The sequence below is a fragment of the Vigna angularis genome, chromosome 4, assembly GCF_016808095.1.
Source record: "Vigna angularis cultivar LongXiaoDou No.4 chromosome 4, ASM1680809v1, whole genome shotgun sequence".
Classification (NCBI taxonomy): domain Eukaryota; kingdom Viridiplantae; phylum Streptophyta; class Magnoliopsida; order Fabales; family Fabaceae; genus Vigna; species Vigna angularis.
Genome location: NC_068973.1, coordinates 33,740,978 through 33,758,809, shown reverse-complemented (window position 1 = coordinate 33,758,809; position 17,832 = coordinate 33,740,978). Strand labels below are relative to the sequence as shown.

The 17,832-nt window shown below is 33.4% G+C and overlaps 2 protein-coding genes across 5 annotated transcripts in view; one reads left to right on the top strand and one right to left on the bottom strand.

Annotated features, from left to right (window-relative positions):
- The first annotated feature begins 3,112 nt into the window (after window positions 1–3,112).
- LOC108331935 (probable beta-1,4-xylosyltransferase IRX9H) lies at window positions 3,113–7,432 on the top strand. Of its 2 annotated transcripts, none has more exons than XM_017566963.2 (4): window positions 3,113–4,283; window positions 6,204–6,453; window positions 6,581–6,769; window positions 7,014–7,432. In XM_017566963.2, the coding sequence occupies exons 1-3, from the start codon at window positions 3,472–3,474 to the stop codon at window positions 6,749–6,751; spliced, it is 1,233 nt and encodes a 410-aa protein (XP_017422452.1). In that variant the 5' UTR covers window positions 3,113–3,471; the 3' UTR covers window positions 6,752–6,769; window positions 7,014–7,432. The 2 variants fall into 2 exon arrangements, with proteins under 2 accessions (XP_017422452.1, XP_017422451.1); XM_017566962.2 differs by having other exon boundaries at window positions 6,581–6,784.
- A 2,305-nt stretch (window positions 7,433–9,737) lies between these two features.
- The window catches only part of LOC108330478 (uncharacterized), a 28,503-nt gene continuing 20,408 nt past the window's right edge, over window positions 9,738–17,832 (bottom strand). For 2 of the 3 annotated variants that reach the window (XM_052875766.1, XM_052875768.1), the window contains exons 17-27: window positions 17,692–17,802; window positions 17,506–17,589; window positions 17,366–17,413; window positions 16,566–16,640; window positions 16,229–16,324; window positions 14,785–14,865; window positions 14,636–14,707; window positions 14,137–14,181; window positions 13,973–14,056; window positions 11,047–11,150; window positions 9,738–10,468 (exon numbers count right to left, since the gene is read on the bottom strand). In XM_052875766.1, the coding sequence (XP_052731726.1) occupies window positions 10,354–10,468; window positions 11,047–11,150; window positions 13,973–14,056; window positions 14,137–14,181; window positions 14,636–14,707; window positions 14,785–14,865; window positions 16,229–16,324; window positions 16,566–16,640; window positions 17,366–17,413; window positions 17,506–17,589; window positions 17,692–17,802 (915 nt within the window). In that variant the 3' untranslated portion in view covers window positions 9,738–10,353. Of the gene's footprint in view, window positions 10,469–10,569; window positions 10,913–11,046; window positions 11,151–13,972; window positions 14,057–14,136; window positions 14,182–14,635; window positions 14,708–14,784; window positions 14,866–16,228; window positions 16,325–16,565; window positions 16,641–17,365; window positions 17,414–17,505; window positions 17,590–17,691; window positions 17,803–17,832 lie in introns of those variants that run through there. The other variant, XM_052875767.1, reaches the window with a different exon arrangement.

Genomic DNA, 17,832 nt, shown 5'->3' with positions numbered 1-17,832 from the left:
TTCTTTTATTGTATGTAGCCCTTTGTGTGATAACTACACTCTTGTATATTGTATTTTGTCGGGTTTGTTCATAAAAAATAATAAAAAATAATAAAAAACATAAAACTTAAAAAACATTTAATGATATAAATATCGGTATGAGTACTCGTGCGATCGTACGCATCAGCCTAGTACTTATTGCCCAAAATATAAAATAAACGAAAAAAAGCCGTGTGAGTGCTCGTGCGATCGTACGCATCAGCCTAGTACTCATTACGTAAAACAATAAAAGGAAAAAAAGCCGTGTGAGTACTCGTGCGATCGTACGCATCAGCCTAGTACTCATTACGCAAAAAAAATATATGTTTCAAAGGTTTAGGCACATGTGTGATCACACGCATCGTCCTTGTGCTAAAAACCTTTTCTCTTTTCTAAAATTAAAAATCCAAAAAATATGTTTTAAAGGTTTAGGCACATGTGTGATCGCACGCATCGTCCTTGTGCTAAAAAACCTTTTCTCCTAAACAATAAAAATACCAAAAAAAATATAAAAATCTTCAAAAACCAAAATATCCATTTTCAAAACAACAAACAATATCGCCTTGCCAGAACTACGTGATCCTTGATTCTCCATCAAAAGTGGAGATACGTAGGAGCAAGGCTAGTCCTTGTCAGGTTCATTTCCCCAAAAATCCAAAATCATTTTCCTAACAAAATTTTCAAACAATTTCTCAACAAATTTCTCAAACAGCTTCTAAACGAACTACGGAACCCTGATTTCTCATTCTGAATGAGAATACGTAGGAGCAAGGTCAATCCTTGTCGGGCCCAAAAACCTAAAAAATATTGTTTGTTTCTTTCGAGTTTTATTTCAAGGGAAAGTTAAACATTTTGAAAATCACATCCATATTCGCATATTTAATTAAAGGTACTGCCTTAAGGCAGACGTTGTAGGGTGCTAATACCTTCCCTACACGTAACCGACTCCCGAACCAAGAATCTGGTTCTAATAGACCATGCCTTATCATTTTATGGTTTTTCCGTAGTTTTCCAGAATAAACTATGGTGGCGACTCCAATCTCTTTTTCTCAAAATTCTTATTATATTTTTCCACGGATCGTCGTCCCGTCGCGATCCCGGTTGCGACATGATAGATTAAAAAATTTACTTTCAAATCCACTCTCACTTACTTTCAAATACACTCAAATAAACAATAAAAAAATTTATTTTCAAATCCTCTCAAATTCATTCAATTACTCTTTTTCAAATCCATTCAAATGAACAAAAATTAAGTGAAAGTTTAATGAAAAAAAATTACACTTTTTTATCATAGGACAATTGTTTATTTTAAAATTAAAAGTAAAAAACTATCGTACTTTTTATAAGATTATATCATAAATTGATTTCATAACGCTAATAACCGAGTTGGAGAGATTCACTATCAACAACTAATGCCTTTTGACTATCATCTCTACAGTACAGACAACCATCAACCTATGTTAGTATTAAAAACACAGAGCCAGGAGATTTATGAACATCGAACATTGTCTCCTATATATTACTAGTAAAAAAACGTTTTTTTATATGCCATGTTCAATGTACATGATTCGTATTTTATATCCTACTAACCCAAATATTGACTCAAAGAAAATCTATCATTACCTCAATTTAACACGTGCTTTTTGTTATAATTTTAGACACGAAGTGTACGAGATTTTTATTTTAAGCTCTTCGCCGGTTGTTAAAGATTTGACGTTCACTCAATATTTTCTTTTATATTTTCATTTTCTATTTTTGGATCATTAAATTGAATAATACATTACTATTTTTTAAATAAATTATCTGTCGCTTTTACTATTAATATATAGTTTGTTAAATACACACGATTTCTTCAGGTGCTTTTTACGTGTTTTTCTGCTGTCAATGCATATAATTTTAACAAAAACAAACGGCACGAGATGAAAATATGCCAGAAATACAAATAGAAGGATTTTTTTTTATTTAGTTTACATTTATAAGTAGAAGGATTCTAAAAGAAAAAGGGTATTCAATTATAATTTTTGTCATTCATAAAATACTGGATAAGAAATATTTAACTAATATATATATATATATATATATATATATATATATATATATATATATCTTTATTAAAAGTAATTTTTAATAACTTTTCCGTCTCTTTATAATAAAAGTAATATTATACATTTAATTATATTATTGAAAAATAAATTAAAAATTATTATTGTAGACAAAGTTAAAAGCCTATTCATTTAAAATATAATATATATTTTAATGCTGTGTATTATTTTGATAAAAGAAAATATAGACCACGGAAATAGATAAAAAATAAGTTGAAAAAAATACGTGAAAAATAAGTTTGAATGTTTAATTATTTTGTAGAATAAAAATATTTTTTAAAGTAGTAAGTTCATAAAAAAAAACAAGTAGAAAGATAAATAATTAACATAGATAAAAAAAATAATAAAATATGTTTCATCATTTTCCTAAAATTAACTCTCCTTCTTTTCAATCAAACAAATTAATTCTCTACCCTTTTTGTACCTGATCTCAACTAAACAAGCTCTGGTCTTAGTAAATATGCATCTTTAATTAGATACTAAAAGTTCAATTTCTTAACCACATTCTTTTTATATTCCTTAAAATTCATTAAAAAATTACAATTTAGTCAATCTGACCTTTCATTTAATATTTTTAGCCTTAATTTAATGATTATTCTTTAAAAGAAAAAATGTACTAAAAGAAATATATTATTAATGATTTTCAAAACTGAACTTTTTATATATCGATAGTTTATAGTTGAATAGTAGCGTGAAATTGTAAGAGTGCGAAACATTTCTCTTTTCTATTTTAAACAAATAATATAGTAATTAATAAAAATTAATTTTCATGTTTTTTAAATTAGAGAATATATTATTCAATGTTGACAATAATTTTTTAACACATTTTATTATTGATTATAATTTAATAAAAGGTAAAGGTCATGTTTTTTAATAAAACTTAAGGGTACTAAAAGTTGTTCAATTTAAAAATAAAAAACTTTGAGAAATTAATATTTTTGATTTATTTTAATGTATGTAATGAGGTTTGGTTGTTTTTACGAGTTGCCCAGTGTGACCTTTGAGACGTATTTCGTTTTTGCCCGGAGGTGCACCTGGTCTTTAAATGGTACCCGAACCCGACCCGGATGTTTCTTTGTCTCGTGTTCTCTGCATAGAAGCGACTCATAACTCTGTATTTAGCAATAGATCTCTCGTCTCGTTCTTTCTGGTTTCACTAAATTCTCTCTTCAAATACTTTCTCTCTAATTCAATCCCTAATCTCATAGGGTTCTGGATCTTTATCCCATTCTTTTCAATCTCTGATCCTTCCCTCTCTCTCCCTCATGTAGTGTTTTTTCAATTTCAGTTACCGCCATAAATTCATTTTTCTTTTTTTTTCTTCAATTTTTTCTGCGTCGACGTTAAATTAATGGCCTCGTTTCGGCGGACACTGTCGCCGGCGTATCCCGATCGCCAGTACCTAAACGGTTCGTTTCCGGTTTCCTCTCCAACGCATAAGCTCGCTTCCGGGAACGCCAAGTACTCGTCGCCGTTACCGGCTCTTGCGGCGGCGTTTCGGCGACTCGTCGGCGGTGTTTTCACGCGCCGGCACGGTCGGAAAGGGCAGTGGAGACGAGCGGCGTTCAGGTGCGTTCTGTGTTTCTTCGTAGGGTTCTTGCTAGGCATGTTTCCCTTCGGCCACATGGCGGAGGACATTCGGTCGCACGAAATCTCGTTCGAGATGAAGCCGCCGCTGCCGCATTCGAACAACGCGCAGCAGCTTCTCCAGGAAGATCGCGTTCTGCGGAATCGCGTCGATGAGGGTTTCGTGATCGATCCGGTGAGCCTAAGCGCGGAGAGGGAGAGGCAGGGTGATGGGTTCGATCTTGTGCCGAGGAAGCCGCTGATTGTGGTGACGCCGACGTACGGCCGAGCTTTTCAGGCGTATTTCCTGAACCGGTTGGGGCAGGTGTTGCGGCTGGTGCCGCCGCCGGTGGTGTGGATTGTGGTGGAGATGAAGGCGGCGTCGATGGAGACGGCGGAGGTACTGAGGAAGACGGGAGTGATGTATAGGCATTTGGTGTGCAATAAGAATTTGACGGATGTGAAGGACAGGGGGGTTCATCAGAGGAACACAGCGTTGGAACACATTGAGCGTCATAGGCTCGATGGGATTGTTTACTTTGCGGACGATGATAATGTGTATTCTCTTGAGTTGTTTGACTCCTTGAGAGACATCAGGTGCTTGCTTACTTTGCTTCTAGTTGATTGGACTATCGGTTTTTGTTTTGTTTTTTTAATCTTCTTGGGCTTTCTAATTAGTTGGTATCATGGTGTTGTGTTTGCATTTGATCCATGTTATCTTGCATTTCTGGAGTGGTAATTGTTATTGTTGCTAGTATGAAACTGAGTTTTTACCACTTCTTTGTTAGTTGCCTCAAGTTACTTACCACTGGCTCTAAGCGGTTGGCACGCCTGCTTTTTGGTAGCATTTGGCCTTTAGGTTTCGCTTAATGTAAACATCAATTTAGATAATTGAAGTATGATTGACTTTGGAGGTTAACTGAGGGAAGCGACCGTGGGATTCCATTCTTGGGGTCTAATGTGTTTTGGGGAACGCATTTGAGAAATTACTCTTATTTTGTTTAGGTTTGATTTAAATAATTACACTACTATATTTGTATATTTAGCTTTAGGATATATGGCATCTCGGCAATAAAGATGATACAACTGTCCTTTTTTGTGGTGTTGATTCATACTTTCTTTTACTTTTAAAAATATATAGGCCCAATTCATATAAACTTCGTAATAAGCATTTTATAAGGGAAGAACTAGGAAGGCAAGTGATTCAACTTTTGAATTAGATGAGACAGTGTCTAAAATAGCTAAAGTGGAAAAGTTGATTTTAACTCGTGAAAAATGTTTAATATTGATTTATGAAACTTCCTTATTTTCTTTTACAAGTGAGAAGTTTATTCAAGCTAGATCGCAATGAACCTTTTTTGATGTACATTTGTCTTTTTATAGACTTAACACAACTTTTAATATACTTGAGTTTTTCTTTATTCTATTCTTGCACCAAAATCTGCTATGTTCCAAATTTTCAGTAGAGTGGAAAACAATGGTTCTTGGTTTGTGGTTTCTTGAAGGCACGAGCTATTCTTTTTATTATTTTAAGTAGTATTCTAATGTCGTTTCTTCTTGTGGGACTTTTGCCATTTGTGCATCTTTGATAGTCATGTAGCTTCCCCCCCCCCCCAATTGATATGTTTTTACTCGTAATAGCAGTAATGTTATAATGTCTTTGTTTTTTGTCTTCAAGAATTTACAAGGGAAAGGGAGAAAACAACAAAAACCTTGTTTTCACTATTTTCTTTGCTAATTCTTGAAAACAGAGAACTAAGTAAGGTGACGTTTATGGAATCATTCGAGAAAACATGTTTACTGAATGAAAACCAAAATCTAACCAAATCTTGCTTTACATTCTCCTTTTTTTTGTTGACTTAAAGTTTTGGGGAGTGGAAGTTCCATTCCAAGGTTAGAGCTAGTCACAAGCCTCAATTGTTCTAATAACGAGCTTCTGTCCCAAAAACGGAGCTTTGTTGGTGCTATTCTCATCCGTATGGTTTAAAAATAGTTTTTATGTAAATATGAAATTAAAGAATTCCCACGCATCTTTATCTTTATTTATGAAGATTCCATTTTACCTTCAACTTCAAAGTAACTTTAAGATTAGAGAAAGAGATTTAACTTAAACTTCGTTTGTAGCCACTCTTCCTGCTTGGTGAGCAATTTCCTTTTAAGTGAGATCCCATGGTGGTGCCTAGGAACTAGTTGAGTAGTTGCAACTAGGTCAAACCGCTTGTGGTTTGGACTTGTGTCCTAATCCCATAGGTGAAATCTTCCGGTAGTCCCAAAATGTCATAAGCGCCCTGCCCACTAGTGTTGGGGGTGCCTACTCATTCTATATTTTAGTCACCAAATACGAAAAGCCAGGTCAAAAGCTACCTATTACCTAAATGAATTCAAGTATTTGGAATAACGTTAAGCTTTCTTTGAGTCATATCTGTTGGTTTTATGTTTGTGCAACATGTAATAATGAATTATGTCCTCTCTTGTAAATTTGTATTCCTACGTTCTAATGTTGAACTGATTTTGTAGCCGCTTTGGCACTTGGCCTGTTGCCATGCTTGCGCCAAGCAAGAACAAGGCCATTTTGGAGGGTCCTGTATGCAATGCAAGCCAAGTGATCGGATGGCATACAAATGAGAAAAGTAAAAGACTTCGTAGATTTCATGTTGATATGTCTGGATTTGCATTCAACAGCACAATCTTGTGGGATCCAAAACGATGGAGGCGCCCTTCTTTAAATCCCATTAGACAGTTAGACACAGTGAAGGAAGGTTTTCAAGTATGATTTATGTTCTATGTCTTTAATCTGACATTCGGTTGGTCTTACTATTTACTATCGTTTTAGCCATTTAATATCATCAGCAATTCTTATAGTCATTAAACTCATGAGACTTTTGGTTTGACAGGAGACCACCTTTATAGAACAATTGGTGGAAGATGAAAGTCAAATGGAAGGCTCACCTCATGGCTGTTCCAAAATAATGAATTGGCATCTTCATTTAAGTGCTCATAATACAGTTTACCCAAAAGCTTGGGTGCTTCAGAAAAACCTAGATGCTATCATACCTGTCAAGTAATCCTCCACCAATTCTATTGTGAGTGTGTGATAGGTATGATCTGATTTGTAATGTGCATATAGAAACTTATCTGTAATTCTCAAAGCGAATGCATGATGCATTTTAAAGTGATACTGAAGAAACAAGAATACTTGAGAAATTTTGCTCCTCTCGGGCCTCACATCAACTTGAAATTCATTTAGTTTGAGAAAATCTTAAAAGGTTTAATAATAGCTTTAACCTCATGCGAGACAAAATTAACTTGGCTTTTTGTTCATGACAGTTAGCCCATATTTGGTATTGGTTCATCACAGAATATATGGATGCATGAGTTAGCCACCATTGGCACTAATGCATTGTGTCGCCGGGCCACACTGGAACAGGCTATTGATTTTGTTCCCGAAGTCTCTTGCACAAAAATGTTTGCAAGGGAAAATTTTTGCTGTTGTAAAGTATGTGTACCTTATTTCTTTGGGAGAAATAGATTCTTTGAGAAGAAAAAAAAAAGAACTTTTAATCGATTGTTGGATTTCAATATTATACACAGCTATGTATAGGTGGATATCATCTGGGGCCAATTAATGGCGTCCCATACTGTTTCTGATTTAGGCCGTACATCAAAATCTACAGAGGGTAATGTCTCAAATGTACACTCTTTTCCTCTTATTCTTTCAATTCATGCAATTCTTCTCACCACTTGCTTAATTGCCCTGTTAAATCTTCAATATATTTCAAGTCTATCAGTCTACACGAAGCATTTTCCCCTCTTATTTTACTGTTTAAACATAATTATCGTTTTAAATTTTATGCGTGAAAGATTATTTTATATATTCTTAATTTTAAATAAGTGCGTAATAATGTTGAACTAGATAAGTTATTTATTCCGTTAGTATCTTAGTATTCACACTATATAAAAATAAAGATAAAATTTCCAAGTCAATGTACTTACTTTCTGAAGTGGTAAATGTTTAAGACTAATCAACTTTAAATTGAGAAGTAATATAAAATAATTAAAATTTTGCGTCAAACTAGTATTTATAGTATCCTTTATAAAATTAAATACTATTAATATATATTTTTAATTTATCAATCTTTTTTCTTAAACTCTTGACAGGTTCTTTTATAAAAAATTATTATAAACTAAACCAGCAAACTTTACTATGTGGGGAAGAGAATAATGATATATTAAAAATTCAGAACTTTCCAAAGATCATATAAAATTAACTTATTCAAGTTAGCATATTATTTATATATATATATATATATATATATATATATATATATATATATATATATATATATATATATATATATATAAACTAGTGTTTGAAATTTTAAAATGATAACTAGATATCTAAAATTGAATTCTGCACTGAAGTTAATCTCTGTCATTAATCACCATGCGAATTAGTTTCTAAAACAAAAGTTACTAAATCTACAGTATCTTGAATGGCATATTTCAATTTTGAATATTCATTTGACTTTTTCTATTATTAGAAATTACTATGACAATGTTTCACAACTTTAAAAACAAGAAGAAAGGTTTACTCAAATTACTAAATTACGATTAATATATATATATATATATATATATATATATATATATATATATATATATATATATATATGAAGAACGAATTATAACATCAAATTGATCACTATTAACAATAAAAAGTTCACCAGATAAAATTAAATATTCCTAAAAAGGATTAAACTTTTAAAATTGTGGAAGATACTATACACAAGTTGTTCCAATTGAATCTCTAATAATTCGATGAGTGTTTTAATTTCACATTTTTAAAACTTTATATTAGAATGGTCAGATTATAACTATTCTAAAATTCAATTCATGTTTGTCTGTTTAAAAGGTAATATTAAGATTCAATGTTGAAAATTAGATTAACTAAGTTTATGATAGTATTTATAAAGTATAGAAATATAATTAAAGGATGACATGCTTGATACAAAAAAACTACATAAAAAAGTTTAATTTGAAAAAACCTCCTTGCTTAAGAGAAAAAACTCATTGATATGTGACAAAATGATAAATTGACGATTGCTTAATTTTTAATCAATTTTAATTCACAGTGCTATGAAACAGTAGCTATAGCACATTTGAAAAATTTGATGACTATTGACGAGCAACCAATGGACGAGAAAAACGTTTCGGTTAACCACTGTTCGTTTTTAAAAGTGAAGTCGTAGCTAGTTATTATTTGAAAGAATAGATTATAAAATTATTAATAAATACGTGTTTGACGGTGAAGTTAGCCCAAATCCTCGATGTCCACCACGTGATATTCATGTTAAATGAATCAAAATGATAACGATATTTCTTTGACCTTTTTAAAATTCACGTAAATAGAACATTTAGGAATCAACATGAAATTTCCACACATCAAAATGACATTTGTCATATATAACTTCTTTCTTTCACAATCAAGAGATCAAATGAAAACAATCAAGAACTGAAAGATCCAATAAATGTTCTTAAAATTCCTTTTTCTTCGTATTGCTTTCTACGTTATATGGAACCAGAATAAATGAGAGAGAAAAATCATTTTAAAGCTTGTGCTTCCTTTCGCTTCTCTCACTTCAAACATTTCAATTTCAGCTGTTATCCTTTTACGAATTATTCATAAATGTTTAAAAAATTAGAGTTTAATAGCTTTAACATACACCTACAACTTCAAACGATCATGTACCTTTCTGACCTAAAGCAAGAGTAATGACAGGATATCTTCAATGTCATCAAACTAACAAGTTATATAGGATTTTGTTTACAAATTTACCGGAAGAAGTCCCAATTTTTACGTAAAGAAAATACTATTTCTAACTCGAATATCCAAAAAATATTGAAAAGCAGATGATAACATGTAGCAGCTTAAGTTACCGTATAATAGATCATAACAATTGAATCGTGATTGCATATCTGATATATCATTTAATGATTTAAAAAAATATAAACATGTGTGTACAAATAGCATAACAGCACATGGGTCGGTAATGTATCACATGAAAATGACGTGTCAACAATTTCACCCTTAGTATAATCATCACATAAATAGTTTTGGTATTTTTATAGAAAGCCTACATGTTTAGTGTTTGAATTTTGGAATAATCTGATCTGACTAGTCCATGGTATAATTTTCTCTTTAGGAAGTCTTCCCGAAGCGAGGAATGGACGGTAGAAAAGGGGTTTCAGAGACATGATTTCATTTTTAGCATTATCATAGCGTCTGGAGAGGACTATGGTGATGACTATGCAATCACATACACGAGGATAGTCCATAGTTCTTACCCCAGAAAAGGCAGGAATATAACATCAAAATTGAATGAATAATATTACAATGAAAAAAATAAAATAAACACAAAAAGAAAACTATGATACATTTCCTAGAAGGCGCGGTGGATTTCATGGAAACTAAGATATGATCGGGTGCATGCCCCAATGTCGGGATGGTCACAGACTCTGAAAAGGCTGCATTTGGGGCTCCAAGACGCCGTATAAATTTGTTTCTCTGCATCTTTGGATGCCAAGAAATCCAGAAGTCGATCAATCTTATCGACAACAATTATCAATTGGCCCAGTTACTAATTTCCTGTAGTCAGTAACTTAACCATCACGTAAGTGTTGCTCCATGAACTGATGAACTTGTGTCAGAAGGGTGCAACGAAGTTGACAAATTTTGCTGCACATGAGTTTCATTTGCAAGACCAAGAACTGCTAAAATTGATCTGCACATGGTTATACATAATTTAGTTGACTACAACAATAATACTAGAATGCGAAGGAGAAACTGCAACTAGAAAATATAGAACGTTCGTATATGCTTTTCCAACTGCTAGAATTTTTAAATAATCATAAAACGTTGTTAACGGGTGTAAGATTGGATTAATTTTGCCAATCAATTGCTCAGAGAAATAACTGACAGCATACAATTTTTGGATGAGGGTATTATATTGCAGAAGTAATCACTTAATAGAACCCAGTATGACTTGTAGAATAGATAAATTACAACGCATGGTAATGATGCATTATTTTGCGTTCGATCAAACATGTCACAGTATGTCCAACTGAACTCAGAAGCATGCTGTTATGCTGCAACATCTGAGAATCATGTGTCATGCGATAAGACCACTGTCAGTTATTTCCCTAGTAATTGGATGGCAGATTGACAGCTGGCCAGAATTTATTTAATTAGAAAAGTTAGGGGGGCATTATTAGAGCAAAAAAATATTCTGAGTCCAACATCACAGACAGGAATAAAATATGTAATTAAGCCTTTCAAATACTCACATATAGAAAAACTTACCTACTAAGTGTTGATTTTATAGTTGGTTGACTGGCATATGAAGCAAGGGGACCTCTGAGATTAGCATGCCTGTTGAGTGCACTTTCAAGTTGTTGAGGTGGCAACTGTGAGGAGGACGAAAAAGGTTATTGTTAGAACCTAAATGGTATCAAGATCAAATGCAAAAGTTAAAAATAGCAACATATAATTTCGGAAAACGTGATAGCTTTAATTTGCATTTTTTACTTTTGGGCCATATTGTCAGGAAAACGTTATTTAGTTTAGACAAGCATTTCAGAAGTCTCAGGTTTCTTCTTTCATAAGAGGGTATTTAGATTTAGAGCCTAGAGTCAACCCTCCCTATGCATAACCAGTGGACCCGTTATTCATTGATTAGTATCTTTTTTGGGTATGCTACATCTCATGAGTCTTTTCCACCCGAACCTTGGATACTCTGCTAAGCATGAAAAAACTCCAGAAGTTTTAGACCACAACTGGCATCAGCACTACTCTTATCATTCAGCATCATACCCTTTAGCCCCTCTAAAACAAACCCCAATTAGAAGATAGAACTCTGCAGAACTGAGTGACAACACTCTCGACCTCTCCTCAAATTTATTAGCAACTTAACTTCTTTTTCTTTATCAACAACTAACTAATTCGCTAAAATCTAACAGATACTCACAACTACGATATTAAAAAAATCTTTCCATGAAGCTTCATCCCTAAAGGTTTGGCTTCTAACTGCTAAAATAATGCCCGAGTTTCAACCCATTAAGCGTCATTGTCAAACCAACCCCACCAAAGCAGCACCAAAATAGCTCAAAACCCTCCTAGGTCAACTGTAGACAAATGCCATCTCCAATATATTTCGATTCTCTATTTTCTGCTGTACTTTTAGCCGTGAGACAGCACCAATGCCTCCACAAGTCTACTGCCCGAGATTCCATTTACTCATCATTTCCACCCATTTCCTTGCTACAGGAGAGCCTGGCCATGGTGCTGCTGGAAGTAAATTTGCTTCTGTTGGTTAAAGTCAAGGAAATTGATTCAAGAAATTGACTATATTTTGAAATTCCAATATTTGCTCACAAGGGTTGGAATTTGACTTATTTCTGGGATTACCTTCCTGCTCTTGCTGTCGTAGCTTCATGACTAGTGAACAGGCCTTCTTAATTAGAGTTGGAGGGAAGCAACCAACACCATCCTTGTCACTGTCATTGGAGTTGCTTCTACCTCTACAAAAGCAACAATGTCTAGAATTTCTAGAGCGGAAGCTTATTTAATATGCATGATCGCTAGAAATCTACAATCAATGACCATCCCTAACGTGGAAGAACCAGAGTACTGTACTCAATCAAATGATCCTATATTATACTTTGATTATAAATAAAGGATTTACATGTGTGATTAAACACAATTTACTATTCATTGAACCCCTCCACCCCACCCCACCCCACTGTCTACAGTTGTTCCCTACAACATCCACATCGGGCTCATTTATGAACCCATTCACAAGGAACGTTTTACCTTTCATTATTGTCCCCCATTATTGGCTTCCCATCAGCCCCCTTCCTTTGCTCCTTCAGTTCAGTTCCTACATCATCATTAAAGAGTTCATTTTGCTTTGGCCTTTTGACCAGAGAACCTTCTTTATTTTCTTGATCTAGAACTTTAATTTTTTCCTATGTTGTCATGCTCTCCCAATTAAGGTTCCATCATTGAGCACAAACCAGAGGATCTTAAATTTCCGTTTTTGGTACAACTGGAGGGCACGCCCTTCCAGTGCTTCCACATATAATTGAACCTGTGCCTCCTTTTCCTTCAGGTCAAAGTTCTACTGCAGTTGAATCAAACATTCATACACACCATTTCTCTTGAAACTTGCAATTTCATTCCTTGGTTCTCATATTCATTCCCACTTGCACGGTCACCACTGAGAGACAATTTGGCATTCCCACTCATCGAGGAAAGAATTCATTCCCTTATTTTTTCTATGTTGGATTTTGTTGTCTATCTTTTTAAGATTTCTAAGTTTCTACCATTATTTTTTTTCAGATATGTGATTACATACGATTGGAGAGAGTTTGAATTTCTTCCAGTAGGCAACTAATTTTGTTCATAACAGTTACTCTTTTTTGTCTGGTTTCTTAAATGCAATTCAAAACTGCCTAATTATTAAGTGTACCAAGGAAAATTGATGCTGCATTGTGACTTTCAACACAATGCGTGTGGTTAAAATTTAGTTGTGCATGTTTTATTTTGGTAAATACGACATCCTTCTGCAGTCGGCATTGTAAGTTGGATCCTAAATTCAGCTTGTGACTGGGAGGTAGTACTTTGGACTTTTATCTATGAGGATAAAGGTTACATTCAGATAATTGGACAATAAAATGTTGACTGGATCATTGGACAGATTTACCAACTGATTGGAGATGCAGTTGCACAGTCATTGGACATCAGAAAAGTAAAACAACAGAATGTAGTTGAAGCTTGCAAGGTCAAGGGTTAGGGTTTAAGCCATGCCATCAGATTGCAGTGAACTAATTTGTGATAGCTAAGCTTCACTACATATCAAATCTAGTATTTCATGAGGAACAAATGAGTAGATTCCTTTCAACATAGAAATGATCTTACCTACACCACTCACTAATTCAAATGACAAGCAAGTGAACGTTTTCACCAAATCATTAAGGGGACCTAAGATAAGTTAGATACATAATAAAGCCTGGTCCTCACGGCTTATATGCCCCAGTTTGATAGTGTTTATTAAAAAGTATGCAAAATAGTGTTTAAGTACATCGTATAGGCCAATCAAATCATAATAACTACAGTAATTAATATAACTGATTTGTCTATAATTCAGCTTTGCTGTGTAGTTTAGAAGCACATATTTCCTCGTTTCTCCACAACAGTTATGATTTAAGGCAAGTTCAGAATGCAGTACCTGCAATAGAACATGAAAAGAACGTGGCTGTGTCTGATATACACATTTTAAGAAACCAACCCAAAGTTTAGGCATACGCCACACCTGCATTTAGTAATTTAAAGTTAAACATCAGCAGTTCAAAGTCCATAGATCAGAGTAAAATGTGTTCCAGAGAAGCATACCTGTCTTGTCACAAGTTTTGAGAGTATCTCCATAACAAAATCAACCTAAAAACAGAATATTGACATTAGAAGTATTGGGTTTATGTTTTCTACATGGCAGGACTTCCTTTGAAAAAAAAGATCGAAATTGAGCAGAATCCTTGTAACAACACTAGAAGCACCACACAGATGCCATTGTTATTACTGATGTATTAACTACTTCATAATTTTGCATTTCATGAATTACTTGAAAAATAATTAAGCCAATTTTCAGGAAATTGATCTGACCATTATGTTTGAAACTTTGGTTAACCCAATATTTTCAAAAGAAAAAGGCAGAAAATCAATATATAGCTCTGTCAGCAAAATCGCTTAATGTAACGTATTCATAATCCCATTCCCTATAATACCAGTACGCTATATATCATCTAAAGAATTCAACATCAACATAATATCTTAACAAACAAAAATGCATTAGCAAAAACAGATATGCATGAAAAAAATCTGAAAAGAAATTTACCAGTGCAGGAAAAGCATCAATTGCCTGAATAACTGTTCTCATGAAAAGTAGAGGCAGAGGAGTTTGATCAACCTGAAAATTTAAACAATAGAGCCATGAAGATTTGAAGTAAATCCAGTATAATTGACCAAAACACTGAATCTCCTTACCATTTGGTTCAATGCCTTTGCTAGAACCTGTTGTGTGAACACAGTACGTTGCTCAAAACAAGCCGAGCAAGCATCTGTTATCTGATGGTGCAAAAAAATAATTCAGAATTCACGTCCAAAGTTTTTAAGGCTTTTCAATAGTTGACACAGAAGAACTAGTTCAACTAACATTGATGAAAAAGATTATACAAATCAGACATGGGTTTGGTAACTAGTATTAGCCTTTGGAAAAAATATTTGGATAACTTTTTCTACATTCCAGATAGAAGGCAACATTACACGACAATCCAATTAGGCTGGAACTTTTTTATGCACAAGACCATAATAGTGATTTGCATCTAAACAAGCTTTTCACGCACAAGACAAATAACAATAAATTATTTCTAAACAACACTACCATGACAAATTGAAGCCAGGTAAAAAGAGGCGCGAGGTATTGAAACAGTTCATAGGAAAAAATACATCTAAAAAAGTAGTGAACTGCTCATTGCACTAAGACACAACAGTGGTTATTTGGTATTTTGTTAGTTTAACAAAATAGTTTATTTATTTCTTATTGGGGGAGGGGGCAATCAGGAAAAAACAACATACAGTAAGCTGCATCAAGACACAACAACTATCCTTATTGAGATTTTGATGTGTTGCTTGCTCTTCATTTTGTATCAATTATTTCCTATTTGTGCTCTGATACCATATTACAACAAACATTTTATTTTCATTTTAGAATATGTACACAAAACACCACGCCTTCCCCAAAAATGAAAAATGATGAAACCAGGAGGGTGAGAAGTAGATCAGAATTACAAATGACCCTAAATAAAACGAAAAAGAAACATGAGATTAATATGAGAGAAAATATAAAATTGGAGGGCTTCCAAGATCCTTCTTGTGATTTTCTATTTATAATGATAGAAATCTGATACAATGGGAAGACGAAAGATCAAAAGACCACCCTAGACTCTTAGGTACAACTCATAGAGTGCACTAGACTCCTAGATACATGACTAGGTACTAATTATCAGTACAGCAGGAAAAAAGTTCCCAATGCACTATTTATTACTTATTTCAACAATATACCAAAACAGTTATATATGATTTGATCAACAACATTCTTAAGAAATATATGGACTTGGATTACAGCTAAAAAGAGTTGTAAATCAAATCAAATACAACCTACCAAATCTAGTTCCACTAAATATCAATCAGGTTAAGAAATAATAAGCTTAATTTTTTTAATAGCAAAGATCAAGCTTACTTCCTGATTATATGGCACTAATATTTTTTATTTACTTATTACAAAAACTCATAAGATGTGACATCTTCCAAAAGCATTAATACATCAGATGTTCATAGATCATCAATAATCGACAGAAAAACTCTTTTACAAACAACATTTAATTGGTAAGGGTAATTGAAGCATAAGCGTAGATAATAGAAGACATGCCTTCTTAAGTGCAAGGCCATCCTTCTCCGGAACAATTCCATGCATTGCAACCAACACTTCTACAGGAGTTAAAGCTGGACCTGTATGAGCTGAACCCTGCCATGAACAGCATTAAATGCTTAGCCTATCTAGAAAGGAAGAAAAAAGATAAAGAAATAACTTGTAAGAAATATTGAGGTTAAATCGAACATAAATCCTCATCCACTAAAAGGAATAGCTATAAGGAAACATGGACTATGAATGAAAGCGCAGTCAATTTTCCAAGCACAAGGCATCCAAGAATAAAAAGCATAAGAGACATACAAATATGAAATCCAGTATTAGAATTCACATATACCTGTAGTATGTGAGCAAGTGCTCTTTGAAACTTTTCCAATGGAAGACCAACAAGCCTTGGGAATATTGGTAAAACCTGTCACCATCAAAGTTTGAAATCAAGCTGATTACGAAAAATATCTACTATTAAACAGCAAGAGCATGGTGTGCTAAAAATGATCAGTACTATTTATGGAGAAATTGCTGAAACAGATGGAAATGGTATCTTCAGGCAAGCCAGAATCAACTTAATTTCCTAGTCACAAAGACATTGATATAAATTCTAGTTCTAGAATAATATTTACTACTGAATCTAGATTTGACTTTGGATAGATACTTTAAATAAATTAAAGAACAAATGCAAGTAAGCATATTGATGAGAACCTTATCATCTGGCAAGTGTTATGAATAAGAATACCAAATATATTTTATCTTATAAGTACCAACAAATGCTTTGGATAAGATCCTGAATCATTAGATCTCTTTCCAATTTTATGTCAGCAGCACGTAATTTGTGATGGTGGTTGCCAGCATTATTAAATTGCTGATCCAAATTTCCCAGTCTATGATAGAGGAAAGTGGAATATTGTCTATACAGAGAAATAGCAAAAATGAGATGCAAAATAGAACACCCTAAACATTAATACAAATGGGTTTTAAGCTCCTTGCACTCATAAAATGGTTTTGGGTCTAGTATGAAATTTCCTCAAATATATTTTATAAGCCAGAACAAAAGAGCACCTACAAATGAAAAAACAAATTTCAAAGGAAACTAAGCAAGAATATAAATAGAAAGGTAATAAAAGAAAATATCAATATAACCTCCTGTTTGGAAAGCGAAGACAATAATGGAACAAGAATTGTAACATCCTGCAATGGAGAACCAGCACAGATAAGAAAAAGAAACAAAAAATCTAATCATTGGTGAAAAATTTTACAATTATTTTGACTGCTATACATACTCTAAATTTTGTTTCATACAAACGTTTAACCGTAGATATTAAATCAGAAGATGGCGACGTGTCCTGAGTCAATATTTGCAGTACCTTCAAAAAAACAAGATCAACATTAATGTCTCTTTTCACATCCTGGTGATAATCCTTAAATGATTAAATAAGCCATAGTGAGCAATGAGAACAGTAAGCTACCAGTGTCAGAAGATTTTCACTTCCTTGAGGTGGATCAGATATGATACGGAGCAGTTCAGAATAAGATTGCCCAAGTGCCCTGACAACAATAGGAATGTGGCGATGAAAAGCCTACAAAAGGATGAGTAGGAAAAGTCAGAA